The sequence below is a fragment of the Leptosomus discolor genome, chromosome 2 (assembly GCF_034619465.1).
Source record: "Leptosomus discolor isolate bLepDis1 chromosome 2, bLepDis1.hap2, whole genome shotgun sequence".
In the NCBI taxonomy this organism is placed as follows: Eukaryota; Metazoa; Chordata; class Aves; order Leptosomiformes; family Leptosomidae; genus Leptosomus; species Leptosomus discolor.
In genome coordinates, this window is record NC_141392.1 from 98,774,418 (window position 1) to 98,790,155 (window position 15,738).

At 38.6% G+C, this 15,738-nt stretch overlaps 1 protein-coding gene across 1 annotated transcript in view; it reads left to right on the top strand.

Moving 5' to 3' along the window:
* The window catches only part of KHDRBS2 (KH RNA binding domain containing, signal transduction associated 2), a 372,404-nt gene that overhangs the window by 136,327 nt on the left and 220,339 nt on the right, over nt 1-15,738 (top strand). Inside the window, 1 exon segment of the mRNA XM_086461500.1 lies at nt 8,573-8,689. Coding sequence (XP_086317626.1) covers nt 8,573-8,689 — 117 coding nt within the window.

Consider the following 15,738-nt stretch of genomic DNA (forward strand, 5'->3'; position numbering starts at 1 on the left):
ATTCAGCCTAGAAAGAGTAAGATGATGTGCTTGGAAATCCCACTGTATTACAACTTGTTTAGATCTTCCTTTTATGTTCTAAACTCTTCAAGTTAGAAAAAAAAGTTGGTAGGTTGCTTCCAGTTAGGAAAGAGCAGATGGTGTTTATTACTGTGACCAGTAAATTGTGTATCTGTGGGAGTAATAAGCCCAATTAGCCAAATGTTGATTGTGCTTTTACATGTTGTAGTCTTAGTACCTATTTCCATACCTGTGCATATGCTCAATGTAAAGTTATTTAATTGTGCACTTTGAAAAAACCTTAGTGGTGCACTTCTGCAGTCTGAATTGTTAACATTTGTAGAAATGCTGTTTTAGATAGTGTCCTTCAAATGAGCCAGACTTAGATCCATAATTCCAAGAACTCCTTATTACTTACCTTGCATTTCATTTCTTTGTAAATAGTAGAAGTTGACTACTTTAGGCTTGGCTAGGGTGAATGTTAAAAGACAGGTGTCTTTTTGTCCTAAAGAGGCCTCTTGCCTTTGATTCAATAGAATGTGACTTAAACACAAGGGCAAAATCATTCTTAGCATACTCTGCAGTTTTTAAAAATACTGCTGCTCTTGAATAGCTTTCCATTAAGGAGCCCTCAAAGAACTTTCTGACCCTTTAGAGATGTGGGTTGGCATCAGTCCTGACCTCTGACTGTTGACTAGTTTGCTAACAGCTCTAACTTTCCCAACATGCCCAAAAAAGTCCGAGAGACTTTCCTATCTGCTCTCAGCCTCCCACACTGCCCCAGCTGGGCTGGCCACATATGGGTAAGTTCAGGAAAAAGCAGATTATTCCAAGTTGCAGAAGAATTATAAGAAAGGCAAAAGCCAAAGATAAAATGTGACATTAGGATCATCTTTCTCATTTCTGAGTTGAAAAAGCAGGCTCCAGCATGGTCCTCCTGTCAGCAGAACCTGGTCCTCCTGCACTTACCTGACCATCCAAATAAGCAGTAGTAGTCACATACATTCATTCAACAAGCCCTGTTTGATATTTTTAACATACTTGACAAGCTTCTGAGTCAAGATCGTGACTTCCCGCATGTCTGTGCAGTGCCTGGTTATGGTGGGTCTCTCTGGATATCTCTGCAATTAAAATAATAAATTACTTAAACTTGTTAGTTGCAGACTTAATATAGATCTGGAGCTTTAATTCCTTTTCCTCGATTGCTTCATGTCAGAGTTAAAAACAGAATCACACAAAATGATGTGTTTGGGTGTCTGACAGATTAGCAGATTATGATAAATCACACTGCTAATGCATGTATGAGAGAAATAGGTATTAAAATTTTCCTAGTTAAGAAAGTTTAACTAAGTAAATAAAGATACATCAGACACAATTTTTTTTTTTTAATCAGAAAATTAATTTTAATTTTAAGGCTCATTTAAAGTGCTTTGTTTAAACACCACAACTTGTTACCAAATTCTGACAGAAAACTTCTAAAAATGAGAAGTGAAGGGATATTTTTGTTATCTCAATGTGGTCTTGTATATGGAAGATGTTTGTCTGGAGTCGCTGACCATCTGTTTCATGGAGTTACGCCAAAAATACATTTTCACTGTAGATTTAGATGGTTGCTATGAGCTGGTAAATAGCCAGACAAATATAGCTGCATCTTCCTCAAGCACGCTGTAAATATGGACTCCCAGCACTTTTGAAGATAAAAAATATGTCATAAAAAAAGTATTTATTTCTTAGATGAATCTTCCAGTCACAGTAGTGTTAATGATTCTAACTTTGTTACATGGATTTAATTTATTCTTGAGGTAATTCTGTGGGTTTAAAACAGAAGTTAATTTGGCCTAGAGTTTCCAAGAAGCTGTATTTTCCCTTTGAGCATTTACTTTTGAGTCCATTTTTCTCCCCACACCCTGGCATCATGTTATTGTTCAAAGCATAATGAAGAGATGAGACCCAGTGACCTCTGCAGTCTTCTCCTTTGGTTCTGGGACCGCTGCAGTGGAGTTTCAGTGGTGCAGTACTTTGAGAGAGCATTAGCGCAAGTCCTTTGGAGTACATCTCCAGAGCCCCTCTGAAGGAGTGCATTAATTTTCTGCTGCTGCTGTTTGCTGTGTCCTGACATAGTGTATTGGGTTTGTATAGCAGGGTTTGGTAATGGGGGGGCTACAGGGGTGGCTTCTGTGAGAAGCTCCTAGAAGCTTCCCCCATGTCTGACACAGCTGATGCCAGCTGGCTCCAAAACAAACTTGCTGCTGGCCAAGGCCAAGCCCATCAGCGATGGTGCTAGCACCTCTGTGATAACAGATTTAAGAAGCAGAAAAGGTTTCTGCGCAAGAACAGCAACTGGAGAGAGGAGCAAGAACATGTGAGAGAAACACTCTGCAGACACCAAGGTTGGTGAAGAAGGAGGTTGAGGAGGTGCTTCAGGCACCAGAGCAGCAATTCCCCTGCAACCTGTGGTGAAGACCATGGTGAGGCAGGCTGTCCCCCTGCAGCCCATGGAGGTTAATGGTGGAGCAGATACCCACCTGCAGCCCCTGGAGGACCCCACACCCGAGCAGGTGGATGCCCGAAGGAGGCTGTGACCCCATGAGAAGCCCATGCTGGAGCAAGCTCCTGGCAGGACCTGTGGCCCTGTGGAGAGAGGAGCCCATGCTGGAGCAGGTTTGCTGGCAGGACTTGTGACCCTGTGGGGGATTCATGCTGGAGCAGTCTCTTCCAGGTGGACTGCACCCTATGGAAGGGACCCATGCTGGAGGAGGGGAAGAACGTGAGGAGTCCTCCCCCTGAGAAAGAAGGAGTAGCAGAAGGAACGTGATGAACTGACCACAACTCCCATTCCCTGACCCCCTGTGCTGCTGGAGGGAGGAGGTAGAGAAATCAGGAGTGAAGTGGAGCTTGGGGAGAAGGGAGGGGTGGGAGGAAGGTGTTTTAAGATTTAGGGGTTTTTTATTTTCTCATTATCCTACTCTGATTTGTTTGGTAATAAATTAAAATAATTTCCCCAAGTGGAATCTGTTCTGCCTGTGACAGTAATTGGTGAGTGATTTCTCCCTGTCCTTATCTTGACCCTTGAGCCTTTTGTTATATTTTCTGTCCCCTGGCCATCTGAGGAGGGGGAGTGATAGAGCAGCTTTGGTAGGCACCTGGCATCCAGCCAGGGTCAACCCACCACAGATACCTTGTTAAAGTAGAGGTCTGCAAAGTTCAGTTCTATCAGACAAGTTTCTTCAAAGGTCTTCTCCACAGACAGGAAACATCACATTGCTGTAATAAAAACTAATGTTACATTCTTATCTAGAATACTTAAGTTCATTTTAGAAAAACCCAAAAGTACTAGATATTGAAGTTATTGAAGTAAGCAGCTACATACAGTGGGAGACAAGCTTGAACTCTGCAGAATGCTGAGCTATAGAATAGAATAGGATAGTTTCAGTTGGAAGGGACATACAGCCATCATCTAGTCCAACTTCCTGACCAATTCAGGGCTGACCAAAAGTTAAAGCATATTATTATGGGCATTGTCATGTTTATGAAATGTTGAGAAAAATAAAATTTGCCTTCATAATTGTCCAGTACTGCCTTAACATGAAGGGAAGTCCCTTGTGCATATTAAAGGGTGAGTTACTCTTAAAATAAATGCTATTCTGAAGTAAATTAACTATTGGAAGTCCTAGAATAGGACCAGAAGAAAACTAATTTATAAGCAGATCTCAATCAGAAAGGTTTTATTAAAGAGTGAGTAATTTCTTTGTCTCCTCCCCTTTAGCACAGGACTGAATTTAGAAGGAGTTTCTTCCCCATGAATAAGGAGAGGAATTTGGGAGGATAAGTAGCTCTGAAAAGGGAAAGACATTTTGTCACCCCACAAAGGAGCTGATAGCAATGGCGAACAGAACACACTAAGAAATAACAAACCTATTTCATATTGCCAAGCCCATTCTATTTCTGTTTTGCTGTTTCTGGAAGATATTAATTTATTCTCCCAGTTCAGGCCTTTGTGCTGCTTTATCTTACAGCTGGAAACTTTTGTCTGTCCCATTTCTTATTTATCAAGGTTTTATTACTGTTCTGAACATGATCTGTGTATAAAAAAGAAAGAGTCACTGACACAAACACTTTTTCTGAATGGCAAGCATATACCTTGTTACTGCTTGTAATTAAAATAAGAAGTGTTACAGTTCTAGTGGGGATGTATATGTATTTGGGCTACATCAAAGAGATGGCAATGAAAATAGAGATTATCTTCCTGAGGTGCTGTAGTACCCTTAAGACTATCACAACATTCATAGAATCATAGAATGGTTTTGGTTGGAAGTGACCCCTGCCTTGGCAGGGACACCTCCCACCAGACCAGGTTGCTCAAAGCCCCAACCAGCCTGGCCTTGAACACTGCCAGGGAGGGGGCAGCCACAGCTTCTCTGAGCAACCTGTTCCAGTGTTTCACCACCCTCACAGTGAAGAATTTCTACCTTATAGCTAATGTAAATCTACCCTCTTTCAATTTGAAACTGTTACATCTCATCCTATCGCTACACTCCCTGACAATGAGTCCCTCCCCATCTTTCGTGTAGGCCCCCTTTAAATGCTGGAAGGCTGCAATAAGGTCTCCCTGGAGCCTTCTCTTCTCCAGGCTGATCAACCCCAACTCTCTCAGCCTGTCCTCACAGAGGAGGTGCTCCAGCCCCCTGGTCATCTTTGTGGCCCTCCTCTGGACTTGCTTGATCAGATCCATGTCCGTCTTATGTTGAGGGCCCCAGAGCTGAACACCATGCTCCAGCTGGGATCTCACCAGAGCAGAGTAGAGGGGCAGAATCACCTCACTCAACCTGCTGGCCACACTTCTTTTGATGTAGCGTAGGATATGATTGGCTTTTTGGACTGCCAGCACACACTGCTGGCTTATATTCGGTTTTTCACCCACCAACACCCCCAAGTCCTTCTCCACAGGTCTGCTCTTGATCCACTCATCACCCAGCCTGTGTATGTGCTTGGGATTGCCCCGACCCAGGTGCAGGACCTTGCACTTGGCCTTGTTGAACTTCTCCAGCCTGCCCAGGTCCCTCTGGATGGCCTCCCTTCCCTCCAGAGTGTCGACTGCACCACACAGCTTGGTGTCATCGGCAAACTTGCTGAGGGTGCACTCAATCCCACTGTTCATGTTGCTGACAAAAATGTTAAATAGCACCAGTCTCAATACCAACCCCTGAAAATGCCACTTGTATGTAAGCTGGAGGATTTATTTTGAGTTTTGTTTACAGTACAGGTTATAATTAATCTCTGACATTTCACAGAAACCATGTATGGTATATTGATAGAATAAATGCTGACACTGGGAGACAGACTTCCTGTGCTGTTATCCGGCTTGACTACACCTGGTTAGTTTTAGGGATTCTCTTCCCAGTGTCTTAGCCTGAAGCAAGTGAGGTGTGTTGATGTGCAGCATGTTTTACTGCAAGGGGTTTTGGACATGAGCAAGTCTGTGATTATATGTGTATTCATGCATGGGGCACATCTGTAAGGTTTTCACTAACATAGGCAGGTTTTTGGTAAGAAATTTCATGTAGTTAGTTCTTAAGGCTTCTCCATTTTCAGTATACTTGTTGGGTATCTAATCTTTAGTTTTAAACATTCAGTCCTAGCATATAGACTGGAGCAGAATGTCTCACACTGTCAATAAGTGTTCTCTATGAGTAAGCACAAACCTTTGCAGTTGGATGGGAGCAGCACAGTTTGGGGAAAGAGCATAATCTCTGTGTGTCCACATATGAAGTATCTTTTTTTGGCTCATTCTATAAGAGTATAAAAAAAAATTTATGAATAAAAATTTTGATGGAGGCTGAGAAGCCAGAGTGTTGGCTTTGGGTACCTTACAGTCTGAATGATTGTGCGGGGTAGAGTGTGAAAGTGATTAAATGCAGATAAATGTGGTAAAACTGTGTATATTGGTTGAGAAAGATGTTGAGAAGACTGACTGTGGAAACTCAAAAGACCTATCAAGATATATTCTCTGACAGGTTTTATTCTACATAGGAGAATCTTTATTGCTCAGATGTTGACACACAAAGCCTCATGTGCATTTGATTATAAGTAAAGCATCCTCTGCTACCTGATCATTTTCCCCTGAAGACATGCATCTGTCTCCTCTATGCAAATGATAAAAAAATTAAAGAAAATAGTGTGCAAAATCTGTACCATAAACCGGGAAGGGTTTCTACAAGCACATGGAAAGCCCAGCTGTCATTCATAAATAGAACTGAGAAGTTAAGCCAGCTATAGAAAACATCCAGTAACACAACAATAACCATGTTTTTCAAGTGAAAGTCTGTTTTCTCCCCAGTAGTGGAAATTTTCTGTTAATACTCTCTCTTCGGTATGTCACCATTTCTCAGCTATCCTCTCCTGATACGATCAGATATCCCAGAGATATCCCACAGACTTAGACCTACTATTATTTGGAGAAATTTGTACACATGGTGGAATTGGATCAGAACTAAGATTGCAAAATAAGTTCTGCAGTGGCAGTGTCTGAACGAGGAATGTTTGTGGGCAAGGGTTGTCATTTGATGGTTGGACTTGATGATCTCAGATGTGTCTTCCAACCTAGTGATTCTATGATTCTGTGATTATATGCAGTCAAACTCCCTGAGTTTTCACGTTTTCCTTCACTGTAGCTGTATGCTTTGGCTGTGTCTGTGACCATAACTGGAGCTTAAACTTTCCATTGTTAAAAGTAATTCTGCTCAGGTTCTTATCCGCATATCTTAATAAAATGAGAAAGATCAATAAAATTGTGTTTCAAATTTCTTACTTTTCTGCTGTTTTTACCCACGTGTGAACATAAAGGATTTCATTTTTCATAAGTTATTGAGTTAAAGTTACTCTGTTACTACTTTCAGGAGTTTTGTGATTATAGACTGGTGCTGAGGATAGCCAGTGGCTGGGAGGACTCAGCACAACAGTTGAATGTCTGATATAGTGCACTGGCTTTTCTGCAACTTTAGCCAAAACTGAATTAAAAGCAATTCAGTTACTCAGTTGGAAGTAATTGCTTGCTTCCTGATGTGTGTTTTTTAGAAGGTGGATGAAATGTGACTGTCTGTCTGCTACATAATCAATAGAATTAAAATCCCCAGCCACTTATTTCCTGTGAAGTGATTAAAATTCACTTTGTACATAGTTTATGCTGGCCATACTGCTCCTTTGCAGCCATATGTCAGAGTAATTATTAGACAGTTTATGAAGTGTTTGAATATAAATGGTCAGCATAAATCTTCATAGAGTATATTTTAATAGTTTTATTCCATTCAGAGAACAAATGGAGTCGAGCTTTGGCTGGCCTTCTGGTAGTCTCCTCCAAACTTACATAGCAGTATAGCTCTTTCGGCTTTCAAGGGGCTGCTTTTATTAATATTAAGAGACACCAAAAGGATGCAGCAGTAGATGATTCTTCTCTGATTGGTGGTGTATGGGTGTCACAAAGGATTTTGTTTTGTAACTTGTGAACAGCCATTCTGCACGTAAGGGTGTCCCTGTAGAGGAATAAAAGCTATACTGTTTGTTCAGCTGCCTCTAGTAAATCTTCACATACATGAGATGTGGAATTATTTAAATCTTTCTTCTGTCAATAGATTAAGTCCAAGGTCTAGTATTAAAGTCGAAATTTAGTCCTTGCCATTCCTTCCTCACTGTTTCGTTTAATTTAATCAATTTGAAGCCAACGACTTATTTTAAGCCAAGTTGTGCCTGGAAGTAGCATAGCTACAGTTTCAAGACATAGGATTGTTGATGACATGTTGGGGCATCATCTCTAAATCCAAAATGGGGTAGGATTTATTAAAGAGTTGAAATCAACAGAGAGAGTTAAAAAAAAAAATACAAGCACACAAGCTTAAAAAAAATATTTTGGAGCTTCAAAGAAGAGGAGGGCCTCTTCATATACAAAAAAATGTTGTATGTGTCACATAAAATGTTCAATGTTTAAGAATATTAGCAGCATGCCAGACAAAGCCCGATGTTCTTCAAAATCGTCTCAGAAAATAGCCTTGAATATCTAGAGTGATCTATTGTTTGTGATTTGTTCTGTTGCTGGCAAAACAGGTATTTGAAGCCAATACACAAAACAGCACTTATTTTAAAATCAATGTGTAAAACATCAATTCCTAAAAATCCATCTAAAGCTCTAACTTTGCAGAATATATTACTTTGCCAATAAAACTGGCTAACTCAGGAAAGAATGTTATGTATTCTCTGGGTTTCACCTGTACCATCTGATAAGCAAAGATCTTGTTTAACAGTTAGCTAAAGCTAAGCAGCCACTGGCCATTTTTGACCTAGAGAGAAGCCTCCTGGGGTTCAAATAAACCATGAATGCTTTCACTGCCTTCCAGGCTAGATGAGAGGATACCTCAGTTCTCCAGACTTGTATCCCAAGGAATTAGGCTCAGAACTAAGTAGGAGTATTTCTTTAAAGGAAATTAAACTTTTCTTTTTTAGGTAGCTTGTTTATAAAGATTTATTAAGTTTTTGAAAAAGTACCACTTGTTCTAAAATAGTTTTCTTCTTTGCTTTCTAGTTCAATTTTGTTGGGAAATTGCTTGGACCAAGAGGAAACTCTTTGAAGAGGTTACAAGAAGAAACAGGTGCAAAAATGTCCATCCTGGGGAAAGGATCCATGAGGGATAAAGCTAAGGTACTGTATGTGGATTCCAGTTGCAGTTAGTGTCGAAACATTTATGCGTTAGCTGTTACACTTCTATTGCCTGTCTACTTATTAATGACTTAATTAATAGACTCATAATAGTCTCTGAGTCCAAGACTAGTTTGATTTTTTCAAGTTACATCAATTACTTGAATACAATTTTTCTCTTGCTACACAAACCTTGCTTCCCATATAATTGTAGACCTCCACAGTTACTACATTGCCACTGTTACTTAGATAATTCGTCTAAAAGAGAAACCATCTTAAAGTTCATTTGTTCTGGGAAAAGTCTGTTTCTCCTGAGAAAGTATAGCTTGTATAGATTACTGCTGTAATATTGGTGTACATAAATAAGTTTTCTCTTTTGTTTATTGTTTCTTTCGAGATGGAATTTTTTTTAAAGGATTGAATATTTATTCAGGGCATCATTCTAATAAAAAGATAACGTTTTGCTTAATGTGTGTAAAAATGCACTATAGATAAAGGAAAAAAATTGTGTTTGGAATCACTGCCTGGTCAATGCACCTAAGGTAATTATTTGTAAGGTAAGGAAGCTTCATATATATTTGATACCAAGAACAAGTACTGATTGCACTGTAACATCTTACTTTACAGTCTCTAGTACAGCAGTATTATGGTCAACACAGAAATAATGACTGCTAATTTCACTGCACTGTATATTGCCTTTAATAATGTGCATTATTCTTCTTTCCTTTCTGTCACCTCTGTCATTCATCTCAGTAGCTAAAATAATGAAAGCAATAATATGCTAGAGTAAAGGAAAGACTAATCAGGATTTTATGGTTGGCATTATTTGGTCTTGGAAATGCATATCAGCAGTCACACGTGCATTATGAGCTCTCCAGTTGCAATATTGAAAAAAACCTCACAAAACAGACAAATTAGGCACACAGAATGTATTCCATTTTTTCAGAGATTTTTTTACAACATTGAGCATACTGACACTTCAATTATCTATTTAACATTATATTTTATGTTCATAAACGTTGAATACACTACAGATTTATTTCTAGGTATTGACAAAATATTTTATGACTTTTAGCTTACTTCTGGAATGATAAAAAATTACTCCCTGGATGAATGAATGCATGTGCTGCTAACTAGCAGTAATTTCCATCAGTCTTGCATCTGTCAGCTCCATTCTCAGCCACGCTCTCAGATTATTATTGCCAAGAGCAGCGATTGCCCGGACAGGGAGTGCGAAGGGCTCGTTACCAGCTAAAGATGTTTAAACACACATAAATAGATAGACTAAAAGTCCTCTGATTTTGAGATCGGTCACTCTTATCATATCATTTGAATTTCATCTGATCGTAATGAACAGTGCCAGCGTGACAATTATTGTATTCTTTCATGAATATGTCAGCAAAAACAAAAATCAGGGTATTTTTTTCCTCTTCATGAAGTATTTAGTCCTTAAGTGTAATCTGAAGTTAAGTGTGAATTTCATGGAAACTTATTCATATGAGAATGGTGTAGAATAAAATTCTAGTATTAAATATAGCAGCAATGAAAGCAACTTCTGTAAAGAAGGTCTTGTAAGTGACTATTATCTTAATCCAATTTAGACATTACTGACTCGAAAGAAAACAAAATCCCTGTTCAATTACAGTGAGAGATAGGGATTATCTGTTCCATGTACATCGGTTTTACTAGTTCCAAGCAAAAGAGGCTGAGAATGATCATGGGATGGGTAATAGTTACAATAGCATTTCAGAGAAGATGTTCAGGTTGACATACTGGTAAAACTTAAAGAAAATATATTTGACTGTGAGCATAAATAATAGCATGAATTGCTACATCGCTAAGGAAAGTACACTTTGCTCTGGTTAAAACAGTTTTCTTGCCATAAAACAAGTCCACTAGTCTCATATACACAGTTGGGGTTTTTTTACTATTTAAATACAAATCAACAAAGTCTAGAGGCTTGTTGTGGTTATTTTGTACCATAGAAAAAATCGACGTATGTCTGTTGGTGGATGAGTCTTCCTTCTGGAGGAATTTTCAAGAAAAAACTGTGTAATTTGTCTCTGTGAACTAGAATTTCCTTAAAATTGTCTATATTATACAATGAACCATAGTAGTTCCTAGGCAAACTGCCGGCACATGTGCTTTTACCAGTCCAGTGCAGCTGGATGCTGAGATACGTCAGAGCAGCAGAAACAGAATTTCTGCTGGAAAATACTAAATACATTTATGCCGTAAATCCTTAGGTACTTAGTGTTTGAAAAGAACTAATGCACTGATTTGGGTTTTTCTGGTGCCAAAATGACAGTAGGCACGTGCTTGGCTCTGCAATTCTGGCCATACTCTGTGATTTTGGGCATATGGAGGGGCAGTTTCCAGTTCTGGGAAGCAGACTCTGTCAAGTGAGGTATATCTGCTTTTCCTTCCATCTTGTGGCTAAATTTGAGAGACTCAAGAATTTGAGCTGTTCTTTTCTAGAGCCTCAGGGGACCCTTGTTAAAAGTGATTTGAGATTTTTGGGTATCCACTGTGCCTATTGTGTGGGAACAGGATAGATTAATTTGAAAAGGGAATGCAACTTACTTAAAATTAATATTATGAACAATTGTGCACTAAATACCACAGAACTTATACATGTGTCACAGAAAGTAGTGTTAGAAATTCTTGAAGGGATGCCCAAGTGTAACCACAGGAGTTTTGCGGAACATTATTTGGGATATAAGGAAAACTTAACGATTCTTCCAGAGCAGCGTGGCTAATGTGAGTACTTAAATCTCTGTACTTAAGCTAATGTGACTGGCTCAGCAGAAATTTAGTTTTCTGTAACAGGAGAAAGGTCCTAGAGTGTTCTGACAGGAAAAGCAAGCACCATCATGAAGCATGAACAGTCCACTAAACACAACAGAAGATGATGCTGGCTTTTAGATACTTCTTCCTTTTGATTTGGCATGTGAAACTTCACTAAAATTTGAAATATTTATTAGCTGAATAATTCCTATTTATTTTTAAATCATAGAGAAGGTATTGTTCAACATGTTGAGTGCAGCCACAACCACTGAGGATTGTGCCCACCGTAAGAGCACAGCCAGTTTCCAGTGAGTTCTTAGAACAGGTTGAGCTCTCACTATCTTGCTGGTTTACATGCTGCCACTAAAGGTTGTCATTCCTGTAGTAAGACAGTGTTATAAATATGCAAATACATTATTCAGAACAGGTAGTGATGAGATGAAACATAGTTACGTTGAGTTGCTTAGCTTTTGATTCTTTCCATTTCTTTTTCTTCTTTTGCTAAACAGCATGGGGAGCAATTGTAAAGGTAAACAATCAAACTGAAGTGACAGGAGGAATCTCATTACAAGTGGAATGAATTGATTGCTTTCATACATAGATGAAGATTTTCTCCTTTTCAACCATGCAATGGATACTTTTACTTTCTCTTTAACAAAAATAAAAGTATGCAGTGAGCTGGAATAACTTTTTTCTATGTAAACTATAGCAGTAAGGATTCTCTTTAAAACAAGCAGAAAAATATGTAGCAGTGTTTCTTAAACCCTTCTATTTCTTGAACTGGTTACCGGCCAGAGTTTCACAGGAGAGAGCACAGTCTTGGGGCTTGCACCATTTCTCCATACTCACTGCTTTTAGATTTTTTATATGAGCAGTACTTTTTAATTCAGATAAATTATACACCAATGTGCAATAAACATGCACTAAATAGTCTATGTAACTTGGTCTTTGTGTTTTGTGGAACTACAGAACATCGTTTGTGAGAAAGCAAAATGGCAATGATTTCATGCAAATGGGAGTGAAAGGAAAATTTTTGTTGGAAAACCAAGAACATACAGGGCCAGAGATAAAATAACCACAATAGTATCGTTAGAACTGCCTTTAAGGGCTGCATGACCTGACTGTATGTTGCTGGAGTTTGGGGAGAGTATGTGGGAACAGCCAAAAACATAGTCCTCCCCTTCCACATTTCCCTAAGAACCCTCTTCTGACTGGAGAGAAAACACTGATCTAAGGGACACTGGTCTGAGGTGGGACCTCGCCCTTAATGACAAGAGTGAGGACAGATCAACAGCATTAATTGTAGTCCAGCCATGGTACTTAGCTGCAACATGACATCTTCTCTTCTTGATATGTTTTTGTTCAGAGATTAACTATACCAGAGTAGATGAGACTGTACATTGTGAGGCTTGCCTGGAATGACTACGTGTAGCATAATACCAGTAATTAATTGGTATGGATAATGGTGGTAAAAGAGAGCAAATGAAGTCCGTGATCCCAGCTTAGTAACTAAAATGGTGAATAAGGCATAGAAAAGGCAAAAAATACATTGAGAAAGGGAAGAGGACAGGCTTAGGGGAAAAAAAAAAGGAACATATACATTTTTCGCGAAAGAAAAACTCTACCTTGTACAGAATTTTATATTTTGTCTTTCCCATTGTATGTGTAACTTTATAGTGGGAACATTCAAAGAAAGAGATGATGGAAATATGCCAGTGAACACAAAATTATGTAGAAAAGAGGCATGTGGAGGCTCCAAAATTCTGAAACAAAGAAGGGGAGTAAGAGAAATCTTGAAAATGTGCAACTGTTGTAGTTGAAAATTTTTTAGGGTAAAATGTTTGTGCTTTTTTGTTTTAAAGAACTTTTTTGTTTAAAAATTGACCTAAGTGAATACGTTTGGAAGAGCTGAATAACCTAAGAACAATAAAATGTTTTGATTTTGCTTTAATAACATTTTAAGTGTTACTCAAAGGAATATTTTTGATTGCTTTTCATTTTGTTAAAAAAAGCAAAAATTTATTTTTAACCTCATTATTTTTTCCTGGAAACTCACTGTTCATTACCTGCAAGACACTTCTTGCAAGACAGATTAACTGTTTAAACTGAAAAGGCTCACATTGCCTTTGCAGTCACAGATGTCACAGATCCTCCAAACATCTTTTTGAACCACTTTTTATTTACATAAAGCAGGATTTGGAAATTAATGTGTAGCCTGATAATAAGGCTATATATTAGATAAAGTAAAGCTAAAACATCAATTGCTACAGTAGCACGTGGGCTGTCACACAAGAAGGAAAATGTAAGTCTTAGTGCTTGGGTTGAATCTCTTGAATACTGATGTTTAATTGCCACTCCAATTTAAAGTCTTACTTTTTACCGAGAGAAATCCGGTCAACACCAATTCCTGTTGTGTACAATTTCTGCTTACTACCCATTTCTTTAGTTGTTTAAACTTCCCCTTACTGACGTCTTTTGTCCTGGCTATTTGGAGGATGCTGTTGCTAAAGATTCCTGTTTCTTTCCTATAAAACATAGGAAATTAGAGAACAAGCCTTCACTGCAGCTTTGAAAAATTACATAAACTGTTTGTCCGGGACTCAATGTTTTGTCAGCTACTGAGCGAACTTTTAACTGGTTTCTTCTTCTATTTTCAGTTGTTGTTCAAACTAGCTACTAAGGAAAGGTTTCATCACAGAAGAGTTAGTTGCAGTAGAACTATCTGCCTTTCATTAATCTGTGGGTTAAGTACTTTCCAAAGAAGACCCACTGCCACTGAAAGTCATGATCCAAGTATTGCATTATGTTTTTTCCCACTCCTAGCTTTACTTAAAGATGAGAACAAAAATGTCTTCTTTAGCATCCTGAGTTTCAAAAGCCTTTGAGTGTCCCTGCCTGTTACAAGTGTTTAAGCTTATGCGGTATGGTTATGTATGCAATATTTCCTTTGAAATGAGAGTGGCAGCATTCTGAACAAGAACAAGAAATTAAACACTAGAAAGTAAAAAAAAAAAAAAAGTAATCTATTGGTCTGTTGCACCAGGTTTTACACTGGTGCCGCTCCGCTTGTAGCAGTGAGGTTGCTTGCTCTAGCCTATGGCTATGGTAGTTAAGACCAATGTGTCATGATGAGGTTTCAGCTGTTATAGTTGGAGATACAAATTTGGGAATGTCTACAAAAATTCCGTCTTAGTTCTTTAAAACAGAACCTGTAGATTCACTTCCAGCCTGCTGGGAGTTTTGATCCAAAATCCCTGAAATGTTTATTTTTTAGGTATAATGTTTTTGTTTCATTGAAGTATTCCTTTATCACCTTTAGCTGTAAAATCTCAAAGGGAAGGATAAAGCAATGTGTGGCACTGGGTTTAGAAAACGGCCTCACATCCAGAAGCATGAATAGCTAGTTTTAAATCACTAATTTGTGCTCATCCATTTAATCTTTTTCTGTTATGTTTTTCTTTGCTATATGTAAAAGTATTATTTACATTATATTTTTATCTCTACAGCCATGGTACCTTACAATTTACACACATTTTGCCCCATAAATGGGTTTACATTCAAGAGCAGGGTTAGGCTCTCAGCGTACCTTCAATATGAGCATGAGTTACAGCAGCACATTGCTTCTGCTGCAACACATTCTTTTTTCCTGTCCTAGATCTCTCCAGCTTCCTGATACTGACTGCTAGGAGGCTGTAAGGACTATAATAAACAACCAGCAACAAAGAAAAGTGCAGAGAAAAGGAAGAGAATAAAAACCAGAGAACACCAAACTGAAATCTTTAAAGGGTCATTTTGAAAAGGACATTTAACTCATTGAAAGTCTACTATAATCTGCATTCTCTCAGTTTTTCCTTTAAGTGACCATGTCAGAAGGTACCAAAGGCTTTCAAACTCTAAAGCTAGATTTTACCTGAAAAAAAAAAAAAAAAGTTCTGAAGAACATGCTTTCTCCTTATACAGAGAAAATGTAAATTGGTTGGCAGGCATAGATTAAAAGAAGAGACTGTCTTTATCACTGTTTCCTCCAGTGTTACTCACAGAATCACAGAATGACAGTGGTTGGAAGGGACCTCTGGAGATCATCTAGTCTAACCCCTGCTAGAGCAGGTTCACCTAGAGCAGGTTGCACAGGATCATGTCCAGGCAGGTTTTAAATATTTCCAGAGAAGGAGACTCCACATCCTCTCTGGGCAGCCTGTTCCAATGCTGTGTCTCCCTCAAAGTCAAGAAGCTTTTTCTCATCTTCAGGTGGAGCTTCCTGTGCT